The sequence below is a fragment of the Salvelinus namaycush genome, chromosome 20 (genome assembly GCF_016432855.1).
Source record: "Salvelinus namaycush isolate Seneca chromosome 20, SaNama_1.0, whole genome shotgun sequence".
Classification (NCBI taxonomy): Eukaryota; Metazoa; Chordata; class Actinopteri; order Salmoniformes; family Salmonidae; genus Salvelinus; species Salvelinus namaycush.
Window position 1 is genome coordinate 42,397,306 of NC_052326.1, and position 14,006 is coordinate 42,411,311.

At 42.0% G+C, this 14,006-nt stretch overlaps 1 protein-coding gene across 18 annotated transcripts in view; it reads left to right on the top strand.

Annotated features, from left to right (window-relative positions):
• Window positions 1–12,682, top strand: part of cast (calpastatin) — a 57,168-nt gene extending 44,486 nt beyond the window's left edge. For 13 of the 18 annotated variants that reach the window (XM_039016339.1, XM_039016344.1, XM_039016354.1 and 10 more), the window contains 28 exons: window positions 383–469; window positions 664–744; window positions 1,142–1,219; window positions 1,493–1,561; window positions 1,871–1,993; window positions 2,592–2,636; window positions 2,840–2,968; window positions 3,831–3,953; window positions 4,731–4,775; window positions 4,882–4,983; window positions 5,098–5,178; window positions 5,734–5,769; window positions 6,635–6,721; window positions 6,916–6,996; window positions 7,394–7,471; window positions 7,745–7,813; window positions 8,059–8,163; window positions 8,341–8,457; window positions 8,586–8,699; window positions 8,910–8,999; window positions 9,104–9,208; window positions 9,459–9,551; window positions 9,838–9,882; window positions 10,037–10,153; window positions 10,393–10,479; window positions 10,976–11,005; window positions 11,124–11,230; window positions 11,669–12,682. In XM_039016339.1, coding sequence (XP_038872267.1) covers window positions 383–469; window positions 664–744; window positions 1,142–1,219; window positions 1,493–1,561; window positions 1,871–1,993; window positions 2,592–2,636; window positions 2,840–2,968; window positions 3,831–3,953; window positions 4,731–4,775; window positions 4,882–4,983; window positions 5,098–5,178; window positions 5,734–5,769; window positions 6,635–6,721; window positions 6,916–6,996; window positions 7,394–7,471; window positions 7,745–7,813; window positions 8,059–8,163; window positions 8,341–8,457; window positions 8,586–8,699; window positions 8,910–8,999; window positions 9,104–9,208; window positions 9,459–9,551; window positions 9,838–9,882; window positions 10,037–10,153; window positions 10,393–10,479; window positions 10,976–11,005; window positions 11,124–11,222 — 2,316 coding nt within the window. In that variant the 3' untranslated portion in view covers window positions 11,223–11,230; window positions 11,669–12,682. The remainder of the gene's footprint in view (window positions 1–382; window positions 470–663; window positions 745–1,141; window positions 1,220–1,492; window positions 1,562–1,870; window positions 1,994–2,591; window positions 2,637–2,839; window positions 2,969–3,830; window positions 3,954–4,730; window positions 4,776–4,881; window positions 4,984–5,097; window positions 5,179–5,733; window positions 5,770–6,634; window positions 6,722–6,915; window positions 6,997–7,393; window positions 7,472–7,744; window positions 7,814–8,058; window positions 8,164–8,340; window positions 8,458–8,585; window positions 8,700–8,909; window positions 9,000–9,103; window positions 9,209–9,458; window positions 9,552–9,837; window positions 9,883–10,036; window positions 10,154–10,392; window positions 10,480–10,975; window positions 11,006–11,123; window positions 11,231–11,668) is intronic. The other 5 variants (XM_039016343.1, XM_039016347.1, XM_039016353.1 and 2 more) reach the window with 5 other exon arrangements.
• Window positions 12,683–14,006: the final 1,324 nt, after the last annotated feature.

Here is a 14,006-nt window from a genome sequence, read left to right on the forward strand (position 1 = left end):
GTTGTCAAATGTGAGTTGTCTAAAGTTGCACATTTGGTTATAAAGCGTGTTTTTATTACATTTACATTTTAGTCCGCTTCAGGGATTTGAACCAGCAACCTTTAAGTTACTGGCCCAATCCTCTTAACCACTAGGCTTCCTGCCAAATCTGATGTTTTGTAAAGAGATTCTGCTCGGAGTCCTTTGCGGAGTTTTTTGTTGTGATTTAGATTCTAGGAAATGTGATTGGTGGGTGTGTCTGTTCTTTTTCTCCTGGTCTCTTTTAAATGGTTGGAGTTATTTTGACACGCCCTCTAGTGGTGCAGTTGAAGACAAACCTATTACTGTAATTCTTTGTGTATAACTGAGGTTATTTGTTTGCTTGTTTGTTTACTTGTATCAGAAACCCATGAGCACAGATGAGGCTCTGGACTCCCTGTCCTTTGGGTTCACAACCTCTATGGCTCCCATCCCTCAGAAACAGGAGAAGGTGAGACTTTGCACTATTAACAGGTTATAATCACTTATAAATCAATTTGAGCCCTGTTCCCTAAAACATGCATAACGTTACAGAATGATTATTAGTCCCATAGTCTTTTGGGTGAGATTGAGGTCCTGACCAGTGATACTGTAAATAAGAAGTGAGATGTCATTATAACCCAATGATATTTCATCTGTTGACAGAAAGTGGAAGACTTGGGTGCCATTGATGCCTTGTCTGCTGGCTTCTCAAACTTTGCTCCACCTCCACCCACTCCCATCAAGGTAAACAAAGACTGATAATATTGTTCTTCATCCCTTCATCGTAAAACTGTCATTAGCATGAGATGGTAAACTGTTATGAGAACCAATGTCAATTGACATAACACAGTCATAATGACACATAGCACAATGTAGGCTACCTTGTGGGACAGCTAACTTCCTAGCCACCTACTGCTTATCATGTCATTACATATTTATGATGCTTACAAGATGACCATGACATATATAATTTTAACACAGTGTCAGCTGTAATAGCTTTTGACAACTGATGTGTCATACTAACGTTCTGTAAAGACAGCTTTCTAGTGAAGGCTTGAAATGAGCTTTCCCCTGTTCCTCTCAACTAGAACCTAAGAAACAGTATTTAACAAACCAAATAATCTTTCTCTTCTTCTTCCAGAAATCTGAAGAGTTTAAGTCTGCGCCTGTGACCAAGTCTCCTGCTCCCCCCGTTGACAAGAAAGCTAAGGTGGAAAAGGTAAATAACACCAAAGAAAGCAGGTCCTACATCCTGCATGACTACATAACATAAGCCATGCATGAAACGAAATAAACAGTGACAAACGCTTATGTCCAGTGTTAAACTGGGATGTCCAATGTTGCAGCTGACGCTGTGCTACTGTTGTGTTGAGTAATTTGTCATCAAAAAAGCTATATTCATGCAAATAGACAACAAACTCTTCAGCTATTCTATGTTATATTTATGTTGGGTTGTGAAGCTGTTATCTATTGACTTGTGTTTGTGTTTCAGTTTGCTGATGACTTCTCTCTGATGTCAGGATTGGACTCCCCACTGGACACCAAGCCCAAGACAGATGAGGTTTGTCATATGAGGGCTACAGTTTCTAGGTTGAAGGGGTTTGTTTATCTGGTTTAGGATGATGGGGTTTGTTTATCTGGTTTAGGTTGATGGGGTTTGTTTACCTTCCTATTACTCTACTAAACTGCGACAAAAAATTCTGGTCAGGTACTTCTCTTCTCACTGCGCCTTTCCTTTCCATTACCAATGACAGACAAGCTGCTAACTATCATCCTATCACTCCACTAGACTGTGACTGTGAGATTATGCGCAGCACTCTGAACTCTTCTCTGCACCTCGTCTAATGGCTTGAACCATATGCGTTTATAGAGTGTGCCCACCACATCAATCAAAGTTGACATGGCTAAAAAGGATCCTGCTAAGTTGGTTACGGCTGTTGCTGCACCAGCTGCCGCGGCTGGAGATGCCTCTCTGAAGGGGCCACAGACTAAGGTAGACTCCAGTTTACGTTGGTGTATTAACCACGCTACAGTACAAGGCTCTTGAGGGTGGGGCTATCCCTGGGGTTAAGGGGCTATCATTGATCACTAGTTTGTGTCATTGTCATTCTTTCACTGTTTTCACACAATGTATCCAAGATCATGAATTGACACAGTGACACAGTAACAGAGACTCACAGTGCATTGGATGCAGTGAAGGATGTTTACTGTACCATTTTACATTTTAGCCATTTAGCAGACGCTCTTATCCAGAGCGACTTACAGGAGCAATTCGAGTTAAGTACCTTGCTCAATGGCACATTGACAGATTGTTCACCTAGTTGGCTCAGGGATTCGAATCAGCAACCTTTCGGTTACTGGCCCAAAGCTCTTAACCGCTCGGCTACCTGCCACCTGCTTTACCATTCTGCAATTTTGTTTGACTACATGAGGAAGAGGGTGCTCTTGTTCCTGCATGAGTACTACCTATGTGGGTTTGATCGAATTGAGCCCACAGCCATCCAGAAGCTCAGTTGGGTATAGGAGCTGAGCAGTATCACAGATAGTAGCCTAGTGTTGTATTCACTAACCTCTCCTGCTCTGGGTTACAGGTACAGGTGGAAGTAGTTCCCCCAGGAGCTATGGCAGCCAAAGAGGTAAATCATCTCTCTCTTTTCTCTCTATTATTAGTTATTACATTTACCAATTTTATTACATTAAACATCTACATTTATTACATTTAGATACGTTTTTACATTAACAAGTGTTATTGCATTAACCGTTGTTACAGGGTGTCAGTACATTGAATTTGCTCTGTTTCTGTTGTATACATTGAGTATTATCTCATCCTTGATTGTAGCCGGCACCCATGCACCCAGCCAAAGCTACACCTCCTACCACGGGAGGAGGCAATATTGTAGGGGAGGCGACAACTCCATGGAAAGCTGAAGTACCAAAGCTTCAAGAGTCTCTGAAACAGACAGCCAAGGTAGATTGCAGACAGTCGAGAAGTGTGGGGCCTCTCTCTTTGGATCTTTATTCTTTACCTGACCTGGCTCTCTTTACGCTCACTTCCCCATTCAACACACTCTTCCTGGGTCATTATTCCATGTGTTATGTCTTCCTCATCTCTCCCGTGATCTTGAGGTTTTAGTCATTCTTCCACCCCTTGGTATTCTATCTTCCTCTTCTCTCTGCCGATATATTTCAACACATATCTCTGCTTTGGACTTCCTTACTTCTGGCCTAGAGGTGTCTGTGTGTCTAAGTGGGAAGTGGACAGACACTCTTACTCTTAAGCTTACTCTTAAGAGTCTTCCCAGCATGCCCACATTTGTGGTACGCTCACCACGTCAAGACAAACCATGTCTGCCTTGTCTCTCACATCTGTTGTCACCACAGAAAAGCCACAATATATTTCCACTTTTTCTTCTGGTTGCATCACACCATATATAGTATTGCTTCTGGGTTTGTTTACCTGGTTTAGGTTGACAGGGTTTGTTTACCTGGTTTAGGTTGACAGGGTTTGTTTACCTGGTTTAGGTTGACAGGGTTTGTTTACCTGGTTTAGGTTGATGGGGTTTGTTTACCTGGTTTAGGTTGACAGGGTTTGTTTACCTGGTTTAGGTTGATGGGATTTGTTTACCTTCCTATTACTCTACTAAACTGTGACAACAAATTCTGGTCAGGTACTTCTCTTCTCACGGCGCCTTTCCTTTCCATTACCAATGACAGACAAGCTGCTAACTATCATCCTATCACTCTACTAGACTGTGACTGTGAGATTATGCGCAGCACTCTGAACTCTTCTCTGCACCTCGTCTAATGGCTTGAACCATATGCGTTTATAGAGTGTGCCCACCACATCAAGCAAAGTTGACATGGCTAAAAAGGATCCTGCTCAGTTGGTTACGGCCGTTGCTGCACCAGCTGCCGCAGCTGGAAATGCCTCTCTGAAGGGGCCACAGACTAAGGTAGACTCCAGTTTACTTTGGTGTATTAACCACGCTACAGTACAAGGCTCTTGAGGGTGGGGCTATCCCTGGGGTTAAGGGGCTATCATTGATCACTAGTTTGTGTCATCGTCATTCTTTCACTGTTTTCACACAATGTATCCAAGATCATGAATTAACACAGTGACACAGTAACAGGGACTCGGAAACAGTGAAGGATGTCTATATAACCATTTTACATTTTAGCCATTTAGCAGACGCTCTTATCCAGAGCGACTTACAGGAGCAATTAGAATTAAGTGCCTTGCTCAAGGGCACATCGACAGATGTTTCACCTAGTCGGCTCAGGGATTCGAATTAGCAACCTTTTGTTACTGGCTCAACGTTATTAACCGCTAGGCTACCTGCCACCTGCTTTACCATTCTGCAATTGTATTTGACTACAGGAGAATAAAGAAGAAACCTGCATACTGCTCTGACGAAGGCCTTGAGGCTGATGCGTAAAAGCTTAATAAAGAGCAGTGATACTATGAAGAGCAGTGTGCGGGTTTCTTCTTTTTTCTCATGTTATTCAATTGTTACAATGCACCTGCAACAAAGATAGCTCAGATGTGCAAGTGCCTTTTGAAATGTAACTACATGAGGAAGAGGGTGCTCTTGTTCCTGCATGAGTACTACCTATGTGGGTTTGGTTGAATTGAGCCCACAGCCATCCAGAAGCTCAGTTGGGTATAGGAGCTGAGCAGTATCACAGATACTAGTGTTGTATTCACTAACCTCTCCTGCTCTGGGTTACAGGTACAGGTGGAAGTAGTTCCCCCAGGAGCTATGGCAGCCAAAGAGGTAAATCATCCATATATCTTTTCTCTATGTGGGTTTGATATTGCACTAAAATGATTGGCATGGAGTTGCATTGCTCGATGTTTGAGTTTTGTTGCATCATGTGTAGGAGCTTGCTGTGGACCCGTTCGATGCCCTGGCTGATTCCTTACCCTCATCAGAGTCTTTCGCCCCTGCAGCCCATGTATACACCGGGCCAGAGGTGATAGAGGTACAGAACCTTCACAGAGTGTGTGTGTGTGTGCACAGTGCAATTTCGATTGGGTTGTGTGTGTGCATCCGGTCACCATGTAAAACACTGTGTGTTGTTGTATATGTCACACAGCATGGATTGACCTCAAAGAAGGGAGTGATATGTGGGGGGAAAGACTGCCCACTGCCCCCAGGATACCGATTTGAAGACATGGTCAGTCTTTAAATCACCCTCCTCCTCCAGTGTTCTTCCTCTTCATCATCATCACTTCTGCAACTTAATCCAACCCTCAGCCTTCTGCTGTTAGAGCGCTTTGAGTTTGCATGTATCTTTAGCTTTGTGTTGCAGTACTCCCTTTGACATGACACATTTGACTGGAACCCCTTGGTTATCAGTAATTCCAACAGAGAGATGCACCCCATCCAGAAACAACCCCTAGACCCTGTCCTATCCCCTGGACACTTGTGTTAATCTGAGAGGAATGGATAGGTGTTAGCAATATGGACACATTTTCACCAAGCTGATCAGATGACAAGATGGAGTTACTACCATATCTATCTTTTTTCCCAGATTTATATGATGGACTAGGGTTTGTTTCTGGACAATGCCAAAAAAGCCTGTATATAGTTACCACACTTTAATATTCTTTTGTCATTCTTTTGTCAGAACATGATCAGATTTTATTTAAACCTAGGCTTACTCAATTAGAATATATAATTAATGCATTTTTATTACATTGAATTACAATGTTAAATTACATTTTCATAGGCCCCAGTTGCAGATGTCAAGCCAAAAGATGTCCCGGTAAGTCATTGTATTTACTGCTAGGGAGTATGCTGGGGAGAAATGTTGAGATATTGACTTTCTCCTCTCAATCTTTCTCACATACCCACATACTAATGCATGTGAATCCACACACACACTAAAGGAACTGAACAAACCATAGGTCATCCCATGGTCTCTGCTGACAGTTTTGGGTACCTCTACAATGTGGAATGTTGCTTTGCACTGTGGGGTGTTGGCTCTGCAAGTAACATTAGACCCACCTCAACCAGCTGGCTCTAGTTCTGCTAAACCCATCCTTTATAAACACACCCACACACTAACAACAGATAAATAGTCAACACACAATCACTCATTACTCCACGCCTATTCACTTATACACACCTACACACACATTCACCCTCTGGGCCACACCTTGTTTTGTACTGCAGTTCTCTGTGTAGTATACCTCTGCTTCTAAGAGCTTGTTAGGACAGGAGGCAAACTCTTTTACCCCTGAACTATGTTGTCAAATGTGAGTTGTCTAAAGTTGCACATTTGGTTATAAAGCGTGTTTTTATTACATTTACATTTTAGTCCGCTTCAGGGATTTGAACCAGCAACCTTTAAGTTACTGGCCCAATCCTCTTAACCACTAGGCTTCCTGCCAAATCTGATGTTTTGTAAAGAGATTCTGCTCGGAGTCCTTTGCGGAGTTTTTTGTTGTGATTTAGATTCTAGGAAATGTGATTGGTGGGTGTGTCGGTTCTTTTTCTCCTGGTCTCTTTTAAATGGTTGGAGTTATTTTGACACGCCCTCTAGTGGTGCAGTTGAAGACAAACCTATTACTGTAATTCTTTGTGTATAACTGAGGTTATTTGTTTGCTTGTTTGTTTACTTGTATCAGAAACCCATGAGCACAGATGAGGCTCTGGACTCCCTGTCCTTTGGGTTCACAACCTCTATGGCTCCCATCCCTCAGAAACAGGAGAAGGTGAGACTTTGCACTATTAACAGGTTATAATCACTTATAAATCAATTTGAGCCCTGTTCCCTAAAACATGCATAACGTTACAGAATGATTATTAGTCCCATAGTCTTTTGGGTGAGATTGAGGTCCTGACCAGTGATACTGTAAATAAGAAGTGAGATGTCATTATAACCCAATGATATTTCATCTGTTGACAGAAAGTGGAAGACTTGGGTGCCATTGATGCCTTGTCTGCTGGCTTCTCAAACTTTGCTCCACCTCCACCCACTCCCATCAAGGTAAACAAAGACTGATAATATTGTTCTTCATCCCTTCATCGTAAAACTGTCATTAGCATGAGATGGTAAACTGTTATGAGAACCAATGTCAATTGACATAACACAGTCATAATGACACATAGCACAATGTAGGCTACCTTGTGGGACAGCTAACTTCCTAGCCACCTACTGCTTATCATGTCATTACATATTTATGATGCTTACAAGATGACCATGACATATATAATTTTAACACAGTGTCAGCTGTAATAGCTTTTGACAACTGATGTGTCATACTAACGTTCTGTAAAGACAGCTTTCTAGTGAAGGCTTGAAATGAGCTTTCCCCTGTTCCTCTCAACTAGAACCTAAGAAACAGTATTTAACAAACCAAATAATCTTTCTCTTCTTCTTCCAGAAATCTGAAGAGTTTAAGTCTGCGCCTGTGACCAAGTCTCCTGCTCCCCCCGTTGACAAGAAAGCTAAGGTGGAAAAGGTAAATAACACCAAAGAAAGCAGGTCCTACATCCTGCATGACTACATAACATAAGCCATGCATGAAACGAAATAAACAGTGACAAACGCTTATGTCCAGTGTTAAACTGGGATGTCCAATGTTGCAGCTGACGCTGTGCTACTGTTGTGTTGAGTAATTTGTCATCAAAAAAGCTATATTCATGCAAATAGACAACAAACTCTTCAGCTATTCTATGTTATATTTATGTTGGGTTGTGAAGCTGTTATCTATTGACTTGTGTTTGTGTTTCAGTTTGCTGATGACTTCTCTCTGATGTCAGGATTGGACTCCCCACTGGACACCAAGCCCAAGACAGATGAGGTTTGTCATATGAGGGCTACAGTTTCTATCTAACAACCAATGAAATACTAGTATTTTACGGAAGACCAGTAGAGATGTATTGCAGTTCTTGTTCTATGCACCATCTAATGTGCTGTTGATCACATGATCTAATCTCCCTCCCTATGTCCCACTTCCCCCCTCTCTGCCTCTGTGTTCCTTTCTCTGTCTGTATCTCCCTCTCTGTGTGTCCCTCTCTCTGCCCCCCTCTGTCTGTGTGTCTCCAGGGTGGCTCCATGTCCCTGGATGCTCTCAGTGCTCTGGGAGACTCTCTGCCTGCTCTAGAACCAGCACCTGAACCTCCCAAGATCAGACATGAGGACATAGTCACGGTATACTCACACTGACTTGTATTCCCTTTCTTTATTTATGGGGCTCATAGCTGAATTGTTTAGGCTGAAGATGACAGCAACTCCTGCCTTGACGGATTGAGTTAATGTGGTATTTCGTATGGCCACAGGTGCGAAACTTGTGTGTGACATTATTTTGTGTTCATTTCTGCTCTTCAGGAGGGCAAACTCACATCGAAGAAGGGAGTGTTTGTGGGTGAGCGAGATGACACACTCCCACCAAAGTACAGGTTAACAGAAAACAAAGTCAAAGACCTGCCTCCTCTGAAGCCAGAGGTGAGTCTCATATAGGCAAAACGCAAGTCATTGGGAGATAAGAGGACAAATTCTGTATCACTTTTAGAAGAACCAGGAGGAACCAGGAATTATTGAAGCGAGGGAATCTCTCTCTCTCTCCCCGCCAGCCCTCCATGGACTCTGGTGAGGCTCTGGAGATCTTGTCAGGTGACTTCATGTCTTCCTGTGTGGCTCCAGCTGTCCAGGCTCCTGTCCTCTGCCCCCCAGCTCCTCCCACACAGGTGAACAACACTCTCTACGATTGATCGTTCACTTATCAAACCATCCACTGATTGGTCTGCTCTGTATAGATCTATGATCATCCAATATGTGTTTTTATGTCTAGCTGCTTAAGTCTCTTCGTTTTTTCATTATCAGTAGTATAACAGCTTAATTAACATGTACATGCCTTGTTTTTGTTTTTTCCTTTCTTTCCTCTCTTTTGACTCCAGGCCTCAGATGACTTTGCCTTGGATGCTCTGGCAGGGGACTTTGTAGCCCCAGCTGTTGCTCCTGCAGTCAAATCTGCTGTTGACCGCCAGGTACTGAGACACACTTCATGTGATATCATTGTTGTCTTATGCTTCATTCACATCCAAAATATCGGGTCAGTCAGATTCCCATTGTAACTTGCCTGTGTGTGTAGCTATCTAGAGGGACAGTAGATGCTTTGGATACCTTGTCAGACTCCCTGATGGACAAGACTCCTATCCCAGAGCCTGCTCCTGTCTCAGTCAGAGACATCGTCAAGGTACTTAGGTTTTATAAAGGGTTTATGCATGCTTCATTAAGCCTACATAAGATATACTTAGTTTAAAGTGTGACGGAAAATTCCCTTAGGAAGTTTTGTTGCACAAAGGCTAAATAATCTGCATTTTCGAGATTATCATCTCCATTCCTTGGTCAAAATAGAAGCTTTACCGCAATGCAACTAAACCTGTAACAGATAGCATTAGCTCATATTGGCTATTTGATATCAGTCTGCTCTCTGCTCATCCTAGGAGAAAAAGATTATGGAGGAGAAGCTTACCAAAGTGGGGGAGAGGGATTCCAGCCTTCCAGCTGAATACCGGCCCACAGAGAAAGACCGAAAGGTAACATGTCCATAGTTGTAGTAGGAAATAAAACGGGGAATCCTGAAGATGCTAATGTTAACGTAAATGCTAATAGGTGTGTAAATAAATGGGTAAACAACCTTTGTGTATTTACACTCCACTACACACCCAGAACATTTTGCAATAAACCATAAATAATACTGTACCATTCTGATCACTTTTGGACTAAATAATATAAAACAGTTTACCCTGTGCCAATAAATGATGTGAGGTGGATATAGGGTGTAAGCAAGGCTTTATAAGGTTGTGTCTTTTCTTCTCAAAGGCAATGGCAGAGGCCAAAGTCCAGGCTGATGTTAGACCCAAGCAGGTGAGGTTTCTGTCCAATTGTATCTATAAACGCACACATAAGTCATATTCAATGTCGTACTGTGTTGAACACAGTGCAACTCATAAAGGTCATGTTTAAGTCAAGTAAACCAGATGTACAGTACATAAGTGACCGTCTTCCTCTCTCTTTACAGCCATCGATGGATGACAGTGAGGCCCTTGACCTCTTGTCTAGAGACTTGTCTTTCTCAGCTGGTCCAGCTGCAGCCTCAGTAGCCGTGACAACAGAGCAGAGACAGCCCAGACTGGAGGTACTTACCTACTGCAGACTAACAATCTAACAGACCGCTAAAGTGAGTCTCAGAGTAGGAGGGCTGATTTAGGATCAGTTTAGCCTTTCAGATCACAATGAATAAGATTATATAGACGGGTGAGACCTAATCCTAAATCAGCACTCCTACGCTGAGACGCTTTTTGAATACAGGCCCTGAGATGTTCTGTTGGTTGGCAGGTTAATGAATTGACTGGCTATTTGTGTTTCTCTGTCCAGCCCATGTCTGCCCCTGTCCTGGATGACCTGGCAGGCACCCTGCTCCCAGACACCCCCGAGTTCAAATCCAAGGGAGACAAGCCAAAGGTGAGGAGGGTATCTAGCAGCAACATGGTCTCGTTAGAATAATTATGTCAAAATAGTAACATTTTACCATTGTAGTTGTATGTCTCCGTGGCTTTCATATTAGTTATGTCTCAAAACATTCAGACATTTTTCTAATGTAGACTTCTAGTTTAGGAAAAGCTAACGAAGGCCGGGATTTAATCCAATTGCAGGTTATAGGTAATTCAGCTTTAAAAGGCAATGTTCCTGCGGTCGCGGAGATTGCATTCACAGTAAACGCTGCTTATGTCAGCTCAATCAGACATTGCATTTAAAAGACATTGCTTAAAACCCTTGATTTAATTGAATCCCAGTCTAACCATTGATTCTCTGGTTATAGAGACAGTCGTTGTTGATTGTCTTACAGCTCCCTCTAGTGTTAACCAGACTTCTTACAAGTCTCCCATATCACATATGACCATGGTGCCCCCTGAAGTTAAATCCACTCTGACCAAGGTCTCAACTTTGTTTGTTGCAGAGCAAGAGCAAGTCAAGGTCAAAGTCAAAGGTAAGGATACTATAGAAAACATGAATGAAATTAGATCCTAATAATCATTTGAGATACATGCCCATATTCATGTGATTTGGTATCAATGTCCTCTAATTGACTTGAACTTTTGCCTCAGAAACAAAGGGAGGAGGATCCGTCATCCATAGACCACCTGTCTGGACAGCTGAGTTCAGACGTAGTGTCAGCATCCACAAATAAGGGTGGCAAGAGCTAGACATCTATGTAAGGACTACAAGACTCAACCATCTTTATTGAAACCATTTTTATTTATTTTTTTACCTGTATTTAACTAGGCAAGTCAGTTAAGAACACATTCTTATTTACAATGACGGCCTACACCGGCCAAACTCAGACGATGCTGGGTCAATTGTGCGCCGCCCTATGGGACTCCCAATCACGGCCGGTTGTGATACAGTCTGTATTCGAACCAGGTTGTCTGTAGTGACGCCTCTAGCTGAGATGCTGTGCCTTAGACCACTGCGCCACTTGGGAGACAATGTGACTGTAATGCATGCTTGCATGTCTCTTATTCCCTAAAGTACTAGCATACATACTTTTTAGTTTGAATCTACTGGCCTGGCATACTTATTAGTATCTTCTAACAGGTTTTTGAGTCTTCTCCTGTGACATTGACTGATGTACGTTTCTGATATATTGCAGGTTTCTAGCGCACTACATGTCCCCTGCCACACGGTGGCGTCACTCGAGGGAGCTGCTATGAATGATTCTATTTTTCTAAATGGTGGAGAACATATACTGGATAAAAAACAAACATGACCACACACTTACACACATGCGCATGTGCACACACACACACCACAGTGTGCAATGACTTTCCTGCTTGCTTTCGCAAATGACAGAAGATTGTACTAGTTTTGGTTTCTTTCATTTGAGATGAGGAGAGCAAAATAAAGAGAGAGCGAGCGAGGGAGTTTGTCCTGACTTATTTCCCAGGATTGACAGAGAATCTGTCCAATCCTGTAAGGAAAATTAAATCTGGGCTTTGCCCACAAGTGGCCTGACTGACTGTCCATCCTAGCTAACTGTCTGCATTGCCCCAACGTTGCAGTGACGTTGCTGCAGCGTTGGGGGTAATAGTGAGTGTCATGTGTTTAGGAACAGTATATAGGGGTTATGTAGGTTTGGGATGTCTGTCCAATCTTGATGTACACAGAAAAGTGAGTTTTCTCTTAAGTGGACACCCACCATAATACACTAGTGTACAGCATAGTCTGCTCAATATTGAAACGTATAAAAGGATTTACAGGAAATGATCTGCTTGATACGGATGCATCTGAGAGCAATTCTATATATTTGCTTTCTGTAAAGCAATATCTATTAAGAAGGGTTTATATATGTGTGTACTTTGCCTTATAAAAGCATTTATTGGTTTCAACTTCTGTGTCCACCTTCTAACTTAGGCAGTCACTACGTCTGTAAACTGTCTTTGTTTGTATACTGTAAAGACTTGCTCTAGATATGAGGACACTGTGTAATTTACACAGTTTAAAGGGCTATCACTTCTAGTCAAAAAGACCAAAGCTTTGTAGATTATTTCCCCAAGATGGTATCACAGAATTCTACATATTTAGGTGCAGGTCTCAAACTTGAAACTTGAGAGATATTTTGGAAATGTGAATTCTAATTAAATAAATACAAATATGTGAATAATAATTGTGTTGTGTGTATTCAGCATTCATGTGTCTGAAGTAACTCCTTGTGCCACCCTCAACAACCAAAAACAGAAACATACTTTTTGTAGCTAACATGGGGTAACCTAAAATGTACATTGCCAATAAATAAATGACTGCCTATAACAAGACACGACAGTAGTATAATACATTTGTGTAAAAGGGTCTTTCGGTATAGGGAACTTACTGTATATCTGTGTTGCAGTTAAGGGGAAGAAAGTCATAATATTTTAGAAACATTTTCACATGTAATATTAGGACAATCTTTCTCTTGTACAAAGCAGCGCAGGTGTTTTTAATTTTATTTTACAAAGCTCCTTCCGCCTCTCAGTTTTGGAACGTGTGTTCAACCTCGACTCAAGGTCTTGTCTTGTTTTTTACAGAGAAAATTGTAATTACTTTATTATAAACACTAACCAGGATTAGAAAAGTCTGTTGTTGGCTATAGGATGGTGCTGCCATTCTCGACCTGAATATAAGAGAAGCTTGTCTTTCTAACTACAAACTCAGTTGGACTTTTAGGGGAGAAAACTCCCAAAAGTGTGGACATTCTCTTTTTTCAACTACTAATTTTCTAGGCTGCATACATCATAACAAGACTCATGTTTGACATATTAAAGAAGGAAAATGTCCTGTCTTTTGTAATGTGGGCATTGCTTCTTTCTAAAGCAAAATAATTGTAACGTTTTAAATGAACAAATAAAAATATTGATTTAATATTTTTTATAATTAATTTAAAATGGAAATGTATATGAAAATGTTAATACACTATATATACAAAGGTATGTGAACACCCCTTCAAATTAGTGGATTTGGCTATTTCAGCCACACCCGTTGCTGACAGGTGTATAAAATCTAGCACACAGCCATGCAATTTCCATAGACAAACATTGGCAGTGGAATGGCCTTACTGAAGAGCTCAGTGACTTTCACCGTGGCACTGTCATAGGATGCCACCTTTCCAAAAAGTAAGTTTGTCACATTTCTGCCCTGCTAAAGATGCCCTGGTCAATTTTAAGTGCTGTTATTGTGAAGTGGAAACGTCTAGGAGCAACAATGGCTCAGCCGTAAAGTGGTAGGCCACACAAGCTCATGGAACGGGACCGCCGAGTGCTGAAGCGCATACCCCGTATGTCCTCGGTTGCAACACTCACTACCGAGTTCCAAACGGCCTCTGGAAGCAACATCAGCACAATAAATGCTCGTGGGGAGCTTCCTAAAATGGGTTCCCATGGCCGAGCAGCCCCACACAAGCCTAAGATCACCATGCCCAATGCCAAGCATCGGCTGGAGTGGTGGAAATTATA